The sequence below is a fragment of the Pezoporus wallicus genome, unplaced genomic scaffold, assembly GCF_028554395.1.
Source record: "Pezoporus wallicus isolate ANWC-B61680 ecotype Strahan unplaced genomic scaffold, APGP_CSIRO_Pwel_v1 contig_7344, whole genome shotgun sequence".
NCBI lineage: Eukaryota > Metazoa > Chordata > Aves > Psittaciformes > Psittacidae > Pezoporus > Pezoporus wallicus.
Genome location: NW_026640533.1, coordinates 1,031,911 through 1,053,819, shown reverse-complemented (window position 1 = coordinate 1,053,819; position 21,909 = coordinate 1,031,911). Strand labels below are relative to the sequence as shown.

Genomic DNA, 21,909 nt, shown 5'->3' with positions numbered 1-21,909 from the left:
TGAAAACGAAAATAGTTTCACTTAAAAAATTACACTGTTTTTAGTACAGCTCTTTTTTATTCTAATAAAAAATAGAACTTAACTTTTTTGGGGGAAAAAAAGAAAAGTTCTATTAATTCCCTGTCCCATTTTTCAGCCCATGTTTTTGTTATTTTAAAAACCACCAAAAAGTCCTGAGTTAACTGCCATAAAATAATATTCTGAATTAGCTTGGTAGTGATGGTTTATCAACCATTTATACCTTAAAAAGTTGATTTGTAAAATATAAGAGGGTGGTCTCGGAAGTAGTGCTTGTTCAACCCTGAGAATGTTAAAGATGGCTTTGTTGGAGAGAGAGGAGTTATGAACATGCGTATGGGTGCTGGGACCTGTTACATTCCCTTACTAGAGCAGCTGCACCCTATCTACCTGCTCTTGGACCTAATTGCCTACAACAGGGTCTTTTTAAGTGCTTTCTGTGAGATCCTAATGCACTTCACAGAAGCAATAATCATCACTAGGCAGATTGCACAAAGATATTTCAGCAGAAATGTTAAATCAATTGCTCATTGAAGGTCAGTGATTAACGTGTGGGAAAGCTTCCTTTGTGCTCTGCCACTTCCTGACCTTTAAATGCTGAAAGGTTTACTCCACTCCATGTATACAATATATAAGCATGACTCCTCAGCCCATGTACCTTCTGCTGTGCTGCTGTTCACTTCAGCTTAGTGGCTCTAAAGCAACTGCCAAGACCGCTGTTGTCCACAATCCAAGACCTGCAAAATGCCGTAATTGGAGAATGGGGTTTATCATTTCACAGTTTAAAAAGAGTTAAGAGCTTGAGCTGTAAGCAATAGAATTCATGCTCTATACACATTTATTTAGCTTTTAACAGTCTGGCAAAAAGTATTTAGAAGACTGTCAGCTGAGTTTAACTACACAGTTGAACAAGAAGGCCTATTCAACAGCCTAGAGAAATATTAAGACACCTAAGGAAAAGCATTATGTGTGTAATCTACAGTTTTGAGGAAGCGCCTGCTGATCAAGGGAGGAAAGAGCTGGACTGAACTATAATAAGATAGTGAATAAATGCTTGTCTTGCAGCAGAGTTCATTGGGACACACTACCTGACCAGCTCCACTGCAGCACCTCCCTAGGAGCAATTCCAGCCGCATTGATGTTTTTCATGATTCGGAATTAATACAAAGCATCCCAGTGAGGAGCCTGATTAAAACATAATTGGTTAACAGATATGTGGGGGCATTCCTTCTTAACTCAGGATGCAATATCCAAGATGTCGTAATTACAGGAGTCACCAAAGCACATTATGAAAATGATACTGTCTCTGAGCTGTGATGGAAAAGAGCACTTAACTTGCAAGGTCTGGTAAGTGATCTACCTATGCAGAAAAGTATTAAAAACTAAGGAATTAAAATAAAAGATGGGTGAAGTGTGGTTCATGTCATAAGTGAGAGGGCTCAAGTTCTGTTTCCTGGGGAGGCAGGAGTATCACCATAAACTCAGCAATTGCTATCAGGGTGCAAAATTTTACTGATTTACACTGCTAGTGATCAATGTTTTGCATCCATTTACTGTAAACTGAAGAACAGCTGAGGTCACGAGGGTTTGACAATCCATCTTATAGCACTTCCTGACAGCACTTCCATCTTGTCCTTTCTGCCATCAGTTGCATCCTTAGAAGAAGGTTACTTCAGTGACGAGCATGGCAGAGGCATCAGGAGCATATTTTGCTGGGACTCCAAGAATCTGACACTGTCGCGCACTGAAATTAAACATGTTTAATTAAGACAGGCATCCAATGAGAAATAATACTTTACTCAGCATGCATGCAGGTAGCACTAGTGAATTCTCTGGATCATTCATCCCTTACCAGCTGCTACCACTCTGGCATCTTCATGAGCTCTGTGCCTTCCTGCTGCCCGGTGATCTGGACTCTCATTCCACCAGATGACGTGGACTGAGAAAAGTACAAACACAGTCAGCTGAATGCTGTTGTGCTGCAACACAAAAGGTACTAAGCATCTGCCTTCACCAGTTAAGTGCCTTGCAGTTATCAGAAACAATTCTCCAGTCAGTCAAGTGATGGGATGAGCCTTTGCTGAGTCTTTAAAAGGTTTGGCTATTTAACACCAGATCTGAGAGTCTTCTAAAATAGCAGCACCTGGTTTATAACCCAATACACAAAGACGGGTTCAAGGACTGTTTACAGGACTCTGGTGACCCACACCAACATTTTTATCAAGCCAGCCAATCCTCATCCAGGACAAGCCCTTGCCCCTCTCCCTCCACTCCTTCCCATGCCAAAGTCTCAACCAGAAATCGAGTAGTACCTGTGTTAAGAAATCCGTACTCTGTGTGGAAAACACCAATCAGTTTGGTGTAACCCGTATTGATGTGAGCATTGATTGCAGCTTGAAAAGCTGCACCCCACAATGCTGGCCCACCAGGCTTCATCTGGAAAGTAACCCATTCGTATACCCCTGGGAAAAAAGGCAAAGATGACCTCAAGGAAGGAAATATGTAATATGCTGTTTCTTATAACATAGTTCCTGTGAAACCAGTACTGCAATTCCCTGCCATTTGGGGTCAGCAGGACATGAAATTGCCCCTTCATCCCAGCACGCACAATATCTCACAGCTTTCAGGGGCTCACAAGAACAGAGGCTTGCTGACTGAAGCTAGTTCAAGAGTAAATATAAGTATTGGGATGCTGAGGAACAGAAAGCTTCACACTGAGCCCAACTTAGCAGTATCCAGTGTTGCCTGGGAAGACACAGGCTACTTTGCAGTATCACAAGTACTTATACATGTTTCTGGGATTTGGATGGCTGATTGAATAATGTGAGTTGGCCTTTTTTAAGGCTGGTGATGTTTTCTGCTATTGAAGTGGCTTATGATAAACCCCTTTGATGGCAAAGGTCCATATATTGGGGAACAGTCAGTACTATTAATACCACATTTAACACAGGAAGAATTAGTATACATACGGACAGGATATCTACACCTGATCTATGATCATTACAAAGTTACAAAGTATGCTTGACTTCCATGTATCTTTTAAAAATACGGATTTTTTTTTTTTTTTCTCTTGAAATTATTATGGCAAAAGCAGCGGTAACATCAAAGCAAACTGATAAATTCAAAAACCTCTGTGAAAGAGAACAATCCTCATCTTTTCTTTAGCGTCTCCAGGAAATGCCCCCTCACTGATGGATGGACAAAGGAAGTCCCAGAATGACTCCTCTGACCACTACGACAGCATTGCCATTATTCCTGCTCACTGAGGCAAGCCACGCACCTCTTTACAACCTTCATGATCAGGGTTCTAGTCAGTAATTGATGGAAGTCAGGATAAAATCCTTCTCGAAACCTTTGTCCCTCATCTGTGTTACATCACCTTTTTCACGTGGGTGTGAAACGTGTGCACTTGTTACACACGGGCTTCTAAAACCACGTAATATCGGGTTTAAACTTTAAGCCATTTTTTGTTAGTCCGTCAGTGTCAGTAACTTTACTCAGCAAGAGAGAAGATAAGCTCACCCCCTTCTTTTGGAGGCTTCCCAAGCTGACACCAGGGTACCAGATAAGCAACCTCATTGTACTGCTTTTCTATCAAGGGGAGAGCTGGAGAGATGAATTTTCCCTGCCAGTCTTTGTCATTGGCTAGTGCATGCCGAACTACTGCTCTGTGGGCAAAGTTATCTGTAAGAAAAGAAACAAAAACCCAAGACAAAAAACAATGAAAAGTGCACTTAATGTTACATCAGGGTCAATCAAAATGTATAATTAAAAGGAGGCAAGCTCCACTTTCATAAATTTGAAACTGATGTTTTTAAACAGCCTATTAGCTGGAAGCAGATGTGGTAATCTTCCTTTAAATTCTGCAGAAATCACTGCTTTAGCTGTCATATTTAAATGGTTTCAAGCCAAAACAAACTTTCAAAAAAAGTTTATAAAATGTTAAAATGCATTAAGCAATGTTACTGCTAAGAAAGATACACAATCTGCAGGGATTACTGGATGTGGTAACAGTTACCAAGGGTAAAGAGATTTGGCGAAAGCACAGCAAATGGGCAAGTGAAGTGGAAAAGGAGATTCAGAAGGAATATTAGTCAACCAAGAGAAAATAAAGAAAAATATGAGTTTTGGCTTATATAAATCAGATAAAAATTACAAGCGTAGATATAATTTTTATTTGTTCAGCTACATTAAAAGTTATTAAGTGCCTCAAATCTAAATATTTTCCTCTTTTTTTTTTTATTTCTTAATTAAAAACAAATCCATTGAGTTTAGAGGTCTGAATTTCAGTTGGTTAGGGTGCAGTGGCATTTTAAGCAGGGTGTTTATGCAGACAGCTTTCAATACTACAAGAGAAAAATCCAGCATCTGAGAAAACAGGAAGAGCCTGAAGAAATACCAGTATCTTGGGACTAAGAGAAAAATATACCAATTACTTTTAACTACTAAACACATACAAGCAGAGGTTTGGAATGAATGCTGTCATTTACACATGTAAACACCATTAGGAAACAAATAAAAAATACAGATTTTTTTCCTTATTTTTTTTAATTTTAAAATTTTCTCACAGATTGTTAAAAAAATGTGGTTTCTTTAGAGAAATAAGTAATAGCCAAGGCTGAAAAGTTCTGAGAAGCAGGACAATTTCTTACTCATAGATACATGAAAACTTGTAACATTTCCATTGACAGACAGCTGGTCCTCTCATCCCCTGAGGACAAAAGGGGTGACCCTTTATTCTACACAGGTACTGTGAACATGGTGGATTTCAATGAATAGACTGAGGACCCCAGAAACAAAATTATCTGCATACATAGACCCAGATACAGATAAGCATACAGATTTACCCTAGACCAGCAGACGTACAAAGAAATGATACCTGTGTGCCCTCTCATCTATCCGTAACCCAAGTAGCGAGTTCCCTTGGGCTCCACAAAGAGCACAGCCAGCACGCCCAGTTTGTGCCACACTGGTGAGGCTTGTCTTGCCTCACCAGCAACTTCCGGGTCACCAACAAATCCAACAACATACAAAGTTTATTATACTGCAAGAAGCCAATTGCTACCAAGGCTGATGCAGTAACAAAACACTTTGTGGGCTTGGGAAATCAGAGCTGGTGGATGGCTTCCAACTCACCACAGTGCAGCTGCAGGAGGAGTTTAAGCATGCAGACTGCATGCTCATTACTGTGGGGAGTGACTGTTACACTGAACTAAAATTTGACAACAATTATACACGCATTCAAACTTACACAGGCTGCATATAGATTGTCTGCATTTACGCGTATAAACTTATTAAGGATAAAAAGGACTTTTTTTACGTTCATTTTGAAAGCCTTTAAACATCTGCTGTTCCGGAACTGGCCCTAAATTAGAAAATTTCACCAAGAAGCACTCTGCTGCAGTTCCTCCATTGTACCTGCTTCAAGCAGAGACTGCTGTTTAGGAACAGTTGTAACTCTCTCATCCCAACATGTCAAAATTGTCCTTATAGGCTCCGCAGTGTTATTTTTAGTAATCGGTACAGGAACAAATATTCTTGTGGGACACTTTCTGACAGTAAAGGCAACAAATACAAGTTGCATAAGCATTCTCCTCACCTTCTTGCCTAGGAGACAGGGAGTACAGAGAGAGCAGAACAGTGCAAAGGGATGCTGAGCATACCGTACTTCCAAACGTGGACCACCTTATTCATGGCTCCCAGCTCTGCAGACCAGATTCCCACCATCTCCGAGTGAGCTGCACGGAGGTGAAAGTACTTGTTGGCCATCTCCACAAACTCCTTCATCTTTGATGGCTTAATATCATACGTGCGAATTTCATAGAAAACACTATTATCTTGTCTGGGCCCCGTAGCAAGGAACGTGAGTACCTGGGATACAACATTGGGAAAAATCACAAACTGGGGGCTGGGAGCAGCAGGTACTTTGTGATCTCCACTACAAAAGTATATCTTGTGACTTTTTTTCTTTGGCAGTAGCTCTTGTGGGCATTACTTGCTGCAGCTCATTTCAGCAGTGTGACAGATCATGACATGGCTTTTATTCGCCACGCTCAATTGTTTAATTATTAGCTCATAATAAACCAAGAGTTGCCTTCTCTCATACCCCTTCCTCATGAAGCCAGCAGCAGGATACAGAAGTCAAACCAATAAAGTCAGCTGAACACATTATTCAAAGGTGAGGGTGCCGATGTCATCAAAATAGAGGCGACATCAACAGCTGCCTACATTGCCCTTACCCAACCAACTCACACTACTGCAATCTGTTTTCCAGTTGCAGTCTTGCATCAATATTAGCAAATTACAAATTGTTGGAAAAAGAAAGAACAAGATACCAAAGCTTGGGAAAGGACTCATTTCTTCCAGCATGAGGTTTCTAAAGTCTGGCTAGTTAAGAACAGTATTTCTATTCATATAACATAAACCCTTTCAGAAGCCCCAGAATATGCTTACTTTCGCAACTGCTTTAATAACCTGGGACATGATACTCGCCTCTCAAATAGATCTAGAAAAACTAAAGCCAAACCAAATCTTTTGCATTAGTCTGTATTTGCATAGAGGTGGCTTTTTGCACAGAGGATGGATTCTGGATATATCTAATTTCATGAGCATCAGCAGGCATGTGCACTGTACAGCTCAGGTGACAAAATACAGCCAGCCAAGACCAAAAGTCTTGTTTCCTAATTACCCTTTCAAGTATTGCACATCTAGCTTTGGTTGCCATCTGTTGCAGCCACTTTTGGTATTTATGATTTCTACCTCCCCACAGCATCCTGAATTAACAGTAATCCTGCACCAGTGGCCCATCCTGTGCCGAATTTCTGCAGGAACAGAAATTTTGCCGCACAGCGGCGTATGTTTCTTTCCGCTCAAGAGAACACTGGACCGGTGCTGGAGCAGTTGTCCCATCCGAAGAACAGCACACGATTCTGGCCAAGACCCAGGGCCGACACTCAGCCTGAGGAATGCCCCTGCTTCCAAAGAGACACCTTGAAGAGGGCGTCGCGACAACAGCCCCTGCACATCCGGACACGGGCAGAAAAGACACAGGCGGGACCGCCGGCACCCAGACCCCGCCCCTGCCGCGCCAAGCCCGCCTTCTCCGGGCACAGGGCTGGCACCACGGCCCGTTCCCTGCCGCAGCTGCCTCTCTCGGCTCGGCTCGGCTCGGCTCGGCTCGGCTCTCCCCGCAGCGCCCCGGCCTTACCTGCGGGCGGGCCCAGGCCCGGGCCAGGCGGGCGGCGGCGGCGAGGGGCCGACGGAGCGTCCCCAGGGGCAGCATGGCGAGCAGCAGGCCTGGCGGGAAGCAAGCGCCTCCGTCCGCAGTCGGCTAGGTGGGAGGGCAGACGGGCGGGAGGCCGTTGGGCAGGCGGGGCGGGGAGGCGGGACCTCCCTGGGCGGCCGCTGGGGCGATCTCTGCAGCCCTCCCCGCTGCGTGAGTCCGCAGCCCAGGATAATTGCTGGCGTATATTCCGCTGTAGTAGGATGGGTGGGTGGATGGATGGATGGATGGATGGGTGGGTGGGTGGGTGGATGGATGGGTGGGTGGGTGGGTGGATGGATGGATGGATGGATGGATGGATGGATGGATGGATGGATGGATGGATGGATGGATGGATGGATGGATGGATGGATGGATGGATGGATGGATGGATGGATGGATGGATGGATGGATGGGTGAATGGATGGATGGATGGATGGGTGAATGGATGGATGGATGGATGGATGGATGGATGGATGGATGGATGGATGGATGGATGGATGGATGGATGGATGGACACACAGCTAAAAAGTAATGCCCATTCATGTTCCTGGGCTTCCATGCCTAAAATACGGTATCTCTGCCCGAGTGGCTCAATACAATTAATCATAGAATAACCATAGAATCAGTTAGCTTGGGAAAGACCTTTAAGATCATCATGTCCAACTTTTTTACCCCAGGACTGCCAAGGCCACCACTAAACCATGTCACTGAGGGTTTTGAACACATCCAGGGACGGTGATTCCACCACTGCCCTGGGCAGCCTGTTCCAATGCCTGAGCACCCTCTCTGTGAAGAAATTGTTCCTAATATCCAGCAAAAGCCTCATTTGGTGCAGTTGAGGCTGTTACTTCATGTTATTATATGGAAAAAGAGACCAGCCACCTCCTTGCTCCATCCTCCTTTCAGGCAGTCCCCCCTAAGTCTTCTCTTCTCCAGACTTAACTCCCCCAGTTCCCTCAGCCATTCCTCTTGTGCTCCAGACCCTTCACCAGCTTTGTTGCCCTTCTCTGGACCCACTCCAGCCCCTCAATGTCTCTCTTGTAGTGAGGGGCCCAGAACTGAACACAGGATTCGAGGTACAGCCTCACCAGTGCCAAGTGCAGGGGGATGATCACTGCCTTGGCCCTGCTGGCCACACTACTGCTGATATAGAATTATAATTAAAAAAGTACACTGATTGATTGAGGAGTCCTGGAACTGTGTCCCCCACAGCTTGCCCTGGGGCAAATAACTCAGTAAATTACCCACCCTCCAGTACTAGTGGGATCAGACTTCAAATTGTATGGATGCAAATCCTCCATGTGCAGTCCTCCTCCAAAAGAAAGCCCTGTGGCTTTTTTCTATAGCTTGTTTTGGTAAACCCAGGTTTTGCACCAGGGATCACTGTCACCCCATTGCAGCTGTATGCCCAACTGTGTAGTTCTTACTCCCACATCGTTACCCAGGGGTGGGATTTTGTGATGGCTGAAACTGTGTAACTTTGTGGAATTAAGTATTGACAAGAACAAATGTAAAGGTAAAATTTCTGTTGGTGTTGGTGCATCCAGTGTTTTACTCGTGGGAGACAAAGCAGCTCCTAGCGAAGGATGTGTTATGGAAGACTATCTAAATTAATATGGCAATATCTTTCATGATTCCTCTTAACAGGGGCACCATATTCCTTCTGCATGCTCAGTAATTGATTTTGATGGCCTCTGCATGGAATTAAGGGGAGGAGAGAAGTGACAGGTTCGTGCTTGTGGAGCTTTCATGCTTTTTCTCTCAATTATGGGCAATTTTTTTGTTTGTTAAAGACAAGCCCAGGAAGAAAGATTGTCTAAATTTAAATGAGATAGAAGGAGTAGTTCTAACAAGCATATTAAAAGAGTTGGCATGGCAAGAATGAAGCAACTGCACAGCATATATTATTAGCAAGTGGTATTCTTGGTAAGATTTTTTATTTCATAAGAACTGAGCATAATACATGCTAAAGTGTTTTTGCAGTATGACAAATAACTCTCATTGTTTCTAAAGCAGAAGCACACATGAAGTGTGATTACTACAGCAGTTTCTGCTGGTTTAAGATTGGTTTAACATGGGGTTGTTTTCACTTATGAACAAACTGTATTTGAGCTGAAGGAAGAGAATGAGATGACAAAGTCCAGAATATTTAAGTTTGTCCTCTATTTATCTCATTATTTGTATGAAGTAATGTTGTTCACAGCCATATTGTGCTGAAATACTCCTTCGCGTCTTTGAAAGCTTTTATTTTTATTCTTTGAACTTTTCTTGTGTCTGCTTTCTCATCAGGAATGGTCACACAAAACAGGATTTGAGTCGAATACTCATAAAAAGCAGGGTTTGTTCTTGTTAGAGAAGAAGCTGAGAAGAAGCCAGGAAAAAGCTTTGATTTTCTATTTCTTTTGTGTGGTGAGGTAAGAGAAAGGTGAATGGGTTTTTCATATTTGAGCAAAACACTTCTATACAGGGCAGAACTAAAATGTACATCAGGTTGCACTGGAACTCAGTAAAGGCATGAAATGATTCCCTGAAACATTTCAGCAACTGTTTTCATGCAGCAAATATATTTGAGAAAACTGAGTTGGAAAGGGCCAGGATAAGATTTGTGGAGAAGGCTGTTCTTTCAGCTCCGGATTTTTGCCTGGAACTTGTATTCACAATACCTGCTGGTATTTTCTCATTCAGGTTCTTCTGGAAGCCCAGGAGTATATCCTTCTTTCTACATGGATGTGAGAAAGCCAGGAGCAGAGAGGATGATACCTCCAACCTGCCGTTAGCAGTGGCACAGGATGGTGAGCAGAAGCTGTGCTTCATAGACATAAATTTCACAACTCGCAGATGGTATTGGACATCAGGGAATGGCAGTATTCGTCTTATAGAAGAAATAATATTAGATAGTATCTGTCACAAATGCTTTTTGATGGGAAGTTTTAATTTTGGTACTGAATTGGTGAATGAAATTAAATTCTCAGTTTATGTAGCTGTGACTGCCAGAGCTGCTTCAATTGAAATGGTTTATCAAAAACTTTTATTATTGATCCAAAGCTTCATGGAGGCAAAATGCAAGAAGGTGATTTGTGTGTGTTAGTGAATTTATGTGTGGTACTCCCTGCATTTTCATGCATTTGCATTTTCACATGGAAGAGGAAACCCTTTTATTCTGATCTGTGTATGACTTATGAACATGGGCAAGCACTGGGTAGGATTTTTTATTTCCTTTGTATTAGAGATGGTGATAATGAAAGGAAAGCAACCATCTGTACCAGAAGACCTCATGCTTGCAAGAGTAGCTTAAACATCATATGTGATGTTTGCTTAAACACAGAGAAAGTTACTTAGAGCTTTAGGAAAACAAAGCACATGCTTCTTTGCTAAGGGGGTGTGTTCCATTTGTGAATCACAGCTTTCAGTTTCCTATTGCATGAGGGGTAAACAAGGAAATTTCCTTCTAGTTCTCCATAAATTCTTCATCTTATATTTCTTCCTTAGAAAGTCTGTTTTCAAAAGTACAGCAAGGTGTAACTCACCACTGACACTGAGTGGCAGTAGGGTTTCCATTGTGTAGTGCAGCACTGTTGGTTAGGCTTGAGAAAGGTGTGCAAACAGCTTATCTAGTGTAGGTGTAACACATGGGGCTTCCACTGTTATTTTCACAGATCTCTTGTGCTGAGTGCTGCCCTTCCTCTTGCTAGTTTTGCTGCTGAGTGAGCAAACAACAAGTAGTTTTCTGGTTTGCACACAAGGCAACATTCCTGAATATAATGCATCTTATTGGTATGTTCCCAGTACACAAGAACATGGAAATATCCTCTGGTTTCCATTCTCACGTGTGCCATATGAAAATCTGAATAACATCTTATCAAAGTCAGTATTTTCTTCCCTGTTTTTCCTAAACAGCTTGCATTCCTCATCTCATGAAAACAATCTGCATTGTACATAAATATTTATTGTGTGGCACTGATGAGAATGCTTACAAAACCCAGTGTCAGCTCGATGTTTGCCAGTGGTAAGAGACACACTAGAGTTATTTGTACCCAGGGCTTTAGGATATGCTGCTTGAACAAGAGCCATGCTGGGGTGCCCTACCAGGCAATGAGGACTGAGAAAGCTGGCTTCCTGTTTTTGTTTTGCTGGAGAAGGCAGTGTGAGAGCATCATAGTGCTTTATCTCTCTGTGCTGTCTGCTCTGGATTTATCAGCTCCACAGCCAAATACACGCTGACGTTTGGCACAGCCCCTGACCAGGCCAAGGTGGGGTCCATCAGCTGTCCTGGACTGGCTGAGGGATTGCAGCCTTTCAGAGCTGCACAGCAAGATGATAAAGGGCAGAGCAGGCACTTATGGCTATCTGAAAGGGAATTAGAGAGCTGCTTCATACTGCTTGATTTTTAAAAGCCTTGTGTCATTGCTTATATCAGCACTAGGAGGAGATAAATTGTACTGTATTGAAACATTCTCCACTCCTCTTGGAAACAGCTATAGCAAGGACAAGTAGCAGGACACAATGTCCATTTGAATTCTGTTCAAAAGAAAATAGTCAACATATGTTTCCTATCCTTTTTTTAGAAGACCTGTTTCTCAGAATCTTAGTGAATAGACTTTTTTTTTTTCCCCTTGAAAATCTGTAATGGTTTAATAATTCAGGCAGAACAAATGTGTTAAAAATAAAATCCTCCAAGAATTTTTGTATAGTAAAATGGTTTTATTGTAAAACCTCTAATTAAAAAAGAAAAAAAAAATCTTTTCTATCATCAGGCCATAAATACTATACTTAAAGTATTTAAATACTGTATTAATGGCCATTGCAATTGCAGTTGTTCCTTACAGAATAGCTACTTGGGCTTTGTGAATGATATTTTTAAAATTGGAGGGTGAAATATTCCTTTTAGTCAATCCCTTTTTAGATAATTAGGCAAAAAATCCGAATGTTCTGCTTGTGTTTTTTCACAGATGGGGTGACATAAGGTAGCTTCTGCCACTGTGGGTATTTCAAGCATGATGCATCTGAGAACTGGGAGGTCTGTGCTACAAAGAGCATGGAAAGGAGACAATGTCAGTATGCAAATGAAGGTTTACAAAAGGAAGACCTAGCTGGGTTGACTTTGCACTTCACAGGTACTAATTAGCACAATTAGCATTTTCCCCAATAAAATTAAGACCTGAAAGGATGCTGATAAAACACCCAGATCTTCTTTCCTAAATTGAATTGTGCTATGGCCTTCTCTTACTTGCTTCTCTTTTCTGTATACAATAAGCTGTCTTCTGGAGGTGCAGAGTGAGATTTTCTCTAGGATTTAGGCAACGTTGCACTTGTGTTCTGAACCCAGATTTGCTTGCAGAGAAGTGAGTGTAAGATGAGAGCTGAATGTTGCTTTAAGGCTGGCTCTAGCTTCTCTAGTCTGAAAGCAGGTAAAGCCAGATGGCAGAGGTCAATATTTCAGAGTCAACCCATTATTCCTTGGGTTGGTATTTTCTGGGTCTTCTACACACAGACCTGGACATACTTAACTTTGAGAAATCCAGAATGATTTCAGATGAGGATGTAACAATACTGTACATCCTAATCTGTCTGAGCCTTATGTGATAAAGGAGATAAACAAAAGTACGTGTTGCATCAGGTTTGTATGAAGGAAGATGTAGTCCAACACAAGACTGCTATGTGGGAAGAGCACCTTCTTACCTTGCAGCCCCATTCCAGGCCCAGACCAGAGGTGGAGAAAATACATGGTCCTGGGCAGGCATGGGGGGAGGGGGGGGGGGCAGGCTAATAGGGATCACTTTCCTTTCTTGGTTGATTTCTCTTAGCCTCACCCACCTTGGATCAAAGATTAATACAATCAGGCCGCTCTCAGAAAAGAGCATCCCATCCCCTCATGTTGTCTTCCTGCTGTGCTTGTGCCAGTGGGATGCCCCAGCTGACTGGCTTACCTCTTTTCCCCATGCAGCCTGGTTAAGCCTGATCCCAGTGTGGATGCTGATGGATCCCAATGAGCACTGCTGATTTACCGTGAGCTTCATTACCCAGGGTGGAGAACCATCAATGCTGGCATGTGGTAAACATGTAATTTCTAGGTATTTTCTTCTTTATCTCTTTATCTGTGACCCACTGTAGTACCAGTAATACTGCTTACAACATTGACCCACACAGCCTACAGCAAAAGTCTCAATGGCTGTGTCAATGAAAGGAACTCCGTGATGACTGTGCTTGGCCTCCCTCGGGTTAGAGGCAGCATGTCTCATGTTGTGAGCAAGCTCCTCTGCCCTAATTCAGTTCTTGAGTTTGGTATTAAGTCCTGGAGGATTTTTCATCAATGAAAAGCCCAAAATAATGACTGAGATTTCTAAACAATCTCCTAATTATTGACGCATTGCTTAGATAAACATCTCTTTCCTGTAGAAAAACAGTCTTGTCCCACTTAAACATCTCTTTCCTGTAGAAAAACAGTCTTGTCCCACTTGCCTTGAAAAGTTGTTCCTTCTTCCAGTCTCTGTAAATACCCTCTTTCATGGCTTCCTTTGCCTGGAATTGCATTGAAATGAGAACCAATAATAGGCCTCTGTTTCTGCCTTAGTTGCTCTTCCCTCAATCCCTAGAAAACTTGCTTTTCTTGGCATTGCAAGAGAAGCTCCTCTGTTACAGTTTCTCTTGCCACAGTTCAGAAGAGCTGCAGGTCTGGGCTAGTCACACAAGGGATATTTCCAGTAGTACTTGTCAGCTACCTCTGCATCTGTCCAGCATGGTGTCACCACCCTCTCTGTCCTTCCAAGCTGAATCCTGGTGCAGTGAGCACAGCTGAAGGCTGGACTACTTCATCTACCTATGGGTGAGCTATGGTTAACACAGGTTGAACGGGCTGAGCAGGGTATAGCTCAGTTAAATAAAGCAAGGGCTAAGAAGGTGGAGGCTGGGAGCAGAACAGACAAGTTCTGCCACTATGCTCCTCAGAGCAAATCCCTAGAGTGGTACTAGGGAACAAGAACTGTGAGATACACTTCAGCACTCCTGCTACCACACGAGTGGCTGCAGTGCCTGAATAAACTCCAGGTAGAAAGATATGAATTAAGTAGACGTGCAATGTGAAGAATGTTTGCAAGTGGGCTTGAGACTGTGATTTACAACAGTGCCCACTCCCTTTTACAAAAAAAAAAAAAAAAAACAACAAACCCATACAGGCTGCTTTTTGCTAGCTTACCTTTACCTATGTGGGACTCATTCTTTCAATAAAGAGTAAAAACAAGCAATGTTTGTGCCTTTTAAAATGCCCTCACTATTTCTGGATTTCTTCAAGTTAAATATGTCCAGATGGGTGTGTAGAAGACCCAGAAAATGCTTTGAATCAGTGCTCTCTCATTATAATTGCAGAGAGTTCTCTCTTATAATTTAATGCATTAAACCCACAGCAAACCAAATCCTTCTCTTTTTAAGTTAGGAAGCCTGTAAAACTCCATGCGAAGCTTTGGTACAGAGTCTCTTGGCCAGTACAGCTGAAGGAAGGTTGATTGTGTATGAAATTCCAGCCTGGAGGAAAAGTTGTAACAGTAAGCATTTGAGTGATTCCACGTGGATCTCTCCCACACTGATACAAAATATTAAAACACCAGCCTGCACCAGAAATCATTCTGATACTTGTAATCATCCTCTAGGGAGAAGGAATACACTATAGTGAGAATCCTCCCAGCAGGCTCAAACAGCTTGATACTAGGAAACCTGTGAGTCACAGCAACGTTAGGCAAATTGGTTTAATCGTTCAGTCGAAGGGCTTTCAAATAGCAGTGCTTACCCATGAGATTCCTGGTGTTCTGAAGTCCCCACATTTATTTGGAAGCTACTGGTATCACAGCAGTTTGATGTCGTCATTCACTGAGTTTTTAAAGACACCTGTAGAATTTCAGACCAAATTTTTTTAAAATAACTTTCAAGAGGGAACACCTATCCACATGAAAGTCTGTCATAACAGTGAGCATCCCCACCAGATTTTACCACATTTGTACAATCTGCAATTTCACATTACCTTGTTTGTGCTGTGTCTAAGTTAAGCAAATTGTTATTTCTAGACCTGCCTGTCAAATGAAGGAGCTATAAATTGGGGTTCAGTTTGCCTAGGTCTGGACAGACTGGCAGCAGGAGAGCTAGGTATTTCTAGGTCTGTGGCCCAAAAAGTGGTGGCCTATAAGCCAGGAACATTTTCTTCATGCTTGGAGACAGGTAGCTGCAGTAATCACAGCTCAGCTCTGATGAGAAGGCAGGCTGCTGCATTTTTGCTTTATCCGGCAGGCAGGCCTATCTCAGTACAAACAAGTGACACAGGCAGCAGGACTTACAAGGAATGCTGAACAAAAGCCAGGGTTGGTTTAACTTAGAGGAGAGGTGACTCAGGGGTCATACGATCCCTTTTCATGTAATTACAAGAGTGCTTCAGGAGAGAAAGGTGTAATCTCTTCTTTCTGTCCATTGTGGATAAGATAGAAGCAGCAGGCTGAAATTACAGGAAGGGAAATTTAGATTAGATGTTTTCCACTTGTTAAGACAGTGAAACATTTCAAAAGTTTGCCTGGGAGAAAGTAGGATACCCAGGCCTGGAAGTAATAGATATGGTGATGCATTCACACAGCTGTTATGGGCTACATTAGCATTTATAACCTGTGAAATATGGACCACAGAGTAACATGAGACATGCAGGGTCCATGCAGTGTGAAAGAGCAATAGGAACACAATCTAAAGAAACCCCTCGGTCTCAGCCAGCAGGGATTTGGCAGAGCTCTGCCCTCTGTTCTGAGGGATGATTTAACATGCTGGTGGCAAAACCAGTAAAAATAGCATTTTGTAAAATGTCAACGCTTTGATCAAATGCTGAGTAATGTTGTACTCATGCATTACCATCCCTCCTAATTGCCATCAAGTTCAGAAATGCTAGATGGCTTGTAGCCTTTTCCTTTCTGATTAAAAAAGGTTGGGGCATTTTTGTCTTTTCTCCAGACACCTTGTCTAAGATAACGTCAATTTCTGAGAGAAAGTAAGCCCTATTTATACCCTGAGATTTTTACAGTATTTTGATAACAAGCAGCTACTGCCAAGAGCCAGTCCTTTGCCGCTGAAAACCTATGTGAGCCTTCTATGTTTTGAATGACTTCCTGAAACAACCAAGGATGCCTCAGGATTAAATACTGCAATGCAGCTGTGCCTCCTATATGCCATGAAGAAATTGTTGCTGAGATTGGCAGAGACTTGTGAAAGGATGAATGCCATGGCATAACCTGGTCTGGCTGTTTTCCTCATTACGCTCTCTGTGATGTTGAGTCTCAGTGCTTACCAAAGACTTGACCGTTGGTAACCAGGAGCTCTTCCTTCTGCCAGCAAAGAAAATAGAGTCCTCTAGTATTGCTGGCAGAATCTCATAGGTACTGGCTGTGTTGTTGGTGTCGAATCACCAAGAAAACCACGGACTTGTTTGCCTGCTAGCAGGGCATATGAATCACAAGGAACTTCTACCCATGGTGACAAGAAAACACAATGTGAAGTCTCCATTCCTACAGATTCACTCTTTTACCCTACCTCATGCACTCCTATCAGCATTTCCCATCTCCCATTTGTGTCCTGGTGGATACCTCTGGCAGGCAAAAAAAGTGCCTAGATGAGTGGACCACTTGCCAATGCTGACAGCTGCCCAAATGGGTGTCCTTCTCCATGTCTCTCCCTTGGAACTAGCAATAATAAATTGCTGATTTCCATTAACCTAATTTTTCCTGAGACCTCTGTCCTACTTCTTTTTAAATTAGCTAACAGGTTCAAACAATACTACGGGAAGCAGACAGATGAACAAACAGATAACAGGTAGCGTAACCCTGTAAGCTCTTGTTTTCTTAGAAAACAAGGCTAAAACAAGCACTGTTTAATCAAATTGTTTCTGCCTGTAAGTTTGTCAAGTCAGGCTCCCAAGACAAAGCCTGCACCTCAAAAGCCCAGGGGTCGTATCTAGCCAAGTCCTTGAGGGGACACATAGGGTATAAAATCCCTGCCCCAGCGGGTCTGATTGAATCCTCATTGATGCAGTTCAGCACTGTTCCCAGTACTGCTTCAGCAGAAAGTGGGCACAGGAGATGAGGATACCTTTGTGGCTGAAGGATGGGACTGAGTTCAAAAGGATTGGGGTTGGTCCCTGTCTGTGGTGGTGCCTTCTTTTGGGACTAGAGGGAGAAGCTAAGGTGGTGGGTTGAAAGATAGGGCAAGGAGGAATATCAGAATCTCAGTACAAAGTATTGCCTTCCAGAACACCTTTATTAGCCTCCTTGTCCTGTGATTTGGAGCAAAACACTGGCTTTTAAGAAAACATCACTGGGATTGAACTGGGCATTTTTTGTGTAAGGAGCAATGCTTAGAAACCATTTTATACGTTTGATCTCTCCCACAGGGTAAACAGTAGTTATATTAATAGTTTTGGGTGGTCTGTACTGTACCTTATTTACTGCAATACGCTCTGGTCTTTGTAAGCATTCCACCGTGTTTCTCTTAAGAATGGCTTTCATTCTGCAGTCCAAGGATATGAGTTTTCCCCATAGTTTTCCAGTCTGTCACTGCAATATCATTTGAATTACATAGTGCCACCGTAAGTATGACTCCAGTCCACATGGGGCATTTCTGACTGGTGTTTTGTCTCGACATCTTTAGAAAAGATCTTGGTAGCTTGAGATTCATTAGTCATAGGCAACAGGTTTTGTGGCACACACACTAGCATCACCCAGACCTTCTACAGGCTTTGAAGTATAGGAGAACCCATGCTCGTGGTGGCCATTAAGATCAATTAAGTTAATCTGTTCACTTCTACTACCTTCCTCTACTGCACCTCCAGCCACACACACACTGGCCAAAGTAAATTGCTGGAATCTATGCCCAACCACTGCCAATTCTTGTAAGGTATTCCTTGGATCCTATAGATGTCATGGCTTTATTGAATTCAAACATGGCTTTCTAAAGATCAAAAAAGAGAGGACCTTTGGCAATCTCTTTTTGCAAGGTTACCTCAGTGCACATAGCACAATGCTTCTTTCCATGTGTTTGAATGTTTTATATCCAGAAGACAAGGTCTTGGTCAAGGTACCTGCAAATCCTCAGGGTGTATCAAGTGCAGCTGTATGGCTTGAGATGCAGCGATTGCCTTTGCAATGTTCACATTGCATTCCAAAAATGCATTCCCTGCAAGAAATGCAGGGAGGATGCAGGAAATGCACAAAGGATTCCTGTCATACCACCAGATGATACAGTAGTTTTGTGTCATCATAAACCAGCAGTATTTGTTTTCATTTGAGATCAAAGCTATTATTTAAGCAAGTCCATTATTTAAGCAAGTCATTTTAGCTATAATCACATACCCATTATTGCAAGTAGAAAGGTTTTCCATTGTTCTCTTGGCTGTACTAACCTAGGGTGCAAATCTGTCTGCTTCCCATGGGTGTGTTTAAGGAACTGCTGTGTGAAGAACTGATTTTCTTTGGAAAAGCTGAACCTTAGTATTTTACCTACAAAAACCAGTCATCTGTTGGTATCAGGTGAGCTACTAACACATTGACAAACACCGACTTGCAAAAACAGACAAAACTCTCTCATCCAATTCAGACAATCCCCTCAAATCCAAGATATGAGTCAGGTTTATTAACCTGGGGTCACTGACTGAAAGGTGCTCCCCATTCAAACAAGAGGAAGGAGGGACAAACCTGAGTGCTCAGAATATCATTCTTTTCCACCCAGTTCCAACAGCTCAAGCTCAGGCAATGTGGAGAAATGCAGTCCCTCCTTGAGGACTCAGTTCAGCAAATCTTGTTCCTGAGGCAGCTGGGGATTGTGGATGTGGTAAATGCACTGGAGCTCATGCTTCTGCACTGTGCTTGACCAGCATCTAAAAATGTGAATGCGAAACTGGCATATTTGGGGTCCAGTTTTATAAAGCAGTGTGTGCCTGCCTTATTTCATGTAAGTGACTGTCTTCAGTGGGACTGAACCATGTGTTTAATAGGGACTGAGAGGTGCCAAACTGAAAGACATCTGGTTTATTGCCAAGCAAAGAGCAGTTTTCTCATATTGACTGTAACACTCACTTGCATCTGTGCCCTGATCATGTCATTTAGCTTCTCTACCTTGGTTGTTTTGCCTGAGAAGTCAGATTGCTAGGGTTTGCCTTTTTGACAGGAGGTGTAGGAGGATTAACTCATGAGTGTGCGTCCTGGCCTTCAGAGAAGTCTGTCAGCATGGAAAGCTATAATTAAGAATTGTTCGTCCTGCATTTGAAATTACTTGCACAACAGCCTTATCCTGAGCACAGTCAACTGCCACTACTGCTTAAAACAATAAAAGTTGAGTGTGCTTAGCAGAATCAAAATCAGACTAAAAATTTACATCTAAGACAGCCATTGGAAATCCAAAGTTTGGGAAGAACCTAACACTTTTAGAACCAAGGGAACTCCAAAGGCTAAAGCAGTCAGTGATAGCTTTCCACCCCCTCCAGCAGGCTTTGAACAAAACTTGTATCTCCCACAACTGTCTCAGATAGTTATCACTTCATCACCGTACATTCCTCATCATCTTCTGCCTTTCTCAGGAAATAGGAATCCAGCAAGCTCTTCAAGCCTGGAGACAAGTCTTCCTGACATCAAGGAAAGGCAGAAAGCAGCATGTTGCTTCAGGACCAGCTATCAAAAGCCTACCATCCTCATTTAAAAACGTAAATAGAAAAGAACTGTGGAGGATCGTAACATTTACTTGTGAGACTGAGTGGCTTTTCCCCTTTGGGCTGAATATGGACTTGGATTTGACCTTGAGATAGCTCCAGAGCTGTAAAGCTGGTTTGATGGAGTTGTAAAAAGTCAGTATGATACTGACGGAAAAAACATCAAGCTTTTGGAAACAGAATAAAGAAGGATTTTTGGATTTGTGGGACTCAGAAGCAGCACATCAGTACACACAGCAGCACACAGTTCACCTGTAGATGCTGGATCCACATGGGAGATGGTGAGTGATAGGGTGTGAGAAATGACAGGCAATTCCCACCAATGCCCTTGGCTGTTTAGATAAAACCAGCTTTGCAGGAGATGGGATCTCCATGCTAGAGTATTGTATTGTCAGTTTCATGGCTTCTGCATTCCTCTTGAGGATTTCCTAGAAGTAAGGGGGAGAAAAGAGATGGATGCTATATAGCCTGCTAGCCTGGTTTTTAGTACAGTTACCTAAAGCATGCAGGAAGATGTATGGAAATGGTGAAAACTAATGCCAAGGGCTATAGCACAGGAGCAAGCAGGAGCTGTTTTATCCAGTTGCTGATGGAAAAATAAGGCTGAGGTAAAGGCTGGTGGGGGCAAAAGTGATAGCAGCAATTTCTTTGGGGGAAAAACTGTAAAAAAAAAAAAGCTGAAATGGAAAATGATGCTTCTTGCCTAGAGCATTCTGTCTGCACAGGGTGGGCCTGGCTAGATGTGGCATTTGGCACAACTTCCAGATGGTGGGCAGGAATGAGAGTGGGGTGGGTGGGAACTTCCTAAGCTTTCCCGCTGCTACAAGTGATGCTGAATGTTTAGTCTGTGTACTCATCTCACTGATTGAGGGTTGTTCCAGGCCAAAGGCAGGATGGGAATGAACAATTAGCTGGGGAAGGAGTATTAATAAGGCGATAAATGATTTCTGGGGAGGTAGGAAGCACAACACTGGGATGTGTGGCCATGGGGCTGGGACTCTTTCCCAGGGAGCAGCTGCAGTATATGTCAGGAGAACTGAGAGATCCTGTGCTGGGGTCTGGGTTTGAGTGCTGCAGGAGGCCAGAATTGTGAAAAGCAAGAGGTGAGGCTGGTTGTGAGGAAGTGGGTTGGCACACAGCAAGGTGTGGGAATTTCGAGGATGCCTGCTGAGGCTGACACTGGGGAGAGAAGAGAGAGAGAGGATGAGTTTGAAAAAGGCCTGGGGTCCTGCTTTGGAGAGGAGCAGGGAATTGCAGGAGTTTTACATGGTAAGAGTGGATGGCAGTGTTCTATTGGTAGCCCATTTTCTACTCCACACCTTCACTGGGTAATGCCAGGTACAAACTCTCTGCTATTTGGTGCAGAGCTATGCCTCCCTTCTTGCTCTGTCCTCCCAGGCACCTCAGGGCTCTTGCTCGCATAGGGCTTTCCATCTCTCCAGATGATCCTTCAAGGCAGATACTAGCTCAGGAGGCTGCACACCTGCCTTGTGTGGCAGGCTGCCCAGGAAATCAGCTACAGAGGGAGAAAACAGCATACCCCCCATGTCTGTAGGGTAATACAGCCCTCCACACTGCAAACCATGGCTATTACCATGGTGCTGCAGCAAGAGAGTGGCTGTTTCTGGTGTCACATTCCAGTTAGACACATAATACCTCTGGCTTGGTTCTTTCTCAGCTTTGGCTCTTGTTCTATGCTGTAGGACTGAATTGTGTCCTCCTGTGCTTAGAACACTTGCAAGACCTGCTTGCAGAGACCTTCCAATTCCAACCAAAGTTGGCATCGATCTGGTCACAATGGCTCTGCTTGCTCTGTCCCAGTGAAATGTATTTAACTGTTGGCATTTAACCTTCTACCCATCATTTGTGACTGATGTGTGCTCACACCCTGGGGAGAGCCGGGAGGGCT

General features: G+C 43.1%; 1 protein-coding gene and 1 long non-coding RNA gene across 2 annotated transcripts in view; both read right to left on the bottom strand.

Moving 5' to 3' along the window:
• Positions 1–838: 838 nt before the first annotated feature.
• Positions 839–7,361, bottom strand: NIPSNAP3A (nipsnap homolog 3A). Its single transcript, XM_057419370.1, has 6 exons — positions 7,226–7,361; positions 5,682–5,889; positions 3,541–3,702; positions 2,331–2,480; positions 1,871–1,957; positions 839–1,762 (listed from the first exon to the last, which is right to left on the bottom strand). The coding sequence occupies exons 1-6, from the start codon at positions 7,298–7,300 to the stop codon at positions 1,686–1,688; spliced, it is 759 nt and encodes a 252-aa protein (XP_057275353.1). The 5' UTR covers positions 7,301–7,361; the 3' UTR covers positions 839–1,685.
• A 7,956-nt stretch (positions 7,362–15,317) lies between these two features.
• The window catches only part of LOC130604654 (uncharacterized), a 37,523-nt gene continuing 30,931 nt past the window's right edge, over positions 15,318–21,909 (bottom strand). The window contains exon 3 of the long non-coding RNA XR_008973502.1: positions 15,318–15,758. This is a non-coding gene — a long non-coding RNA (uncharacterized LOC130604654). The remainder of the gene's footprint in view (positions 15,759–21,909) is intronic.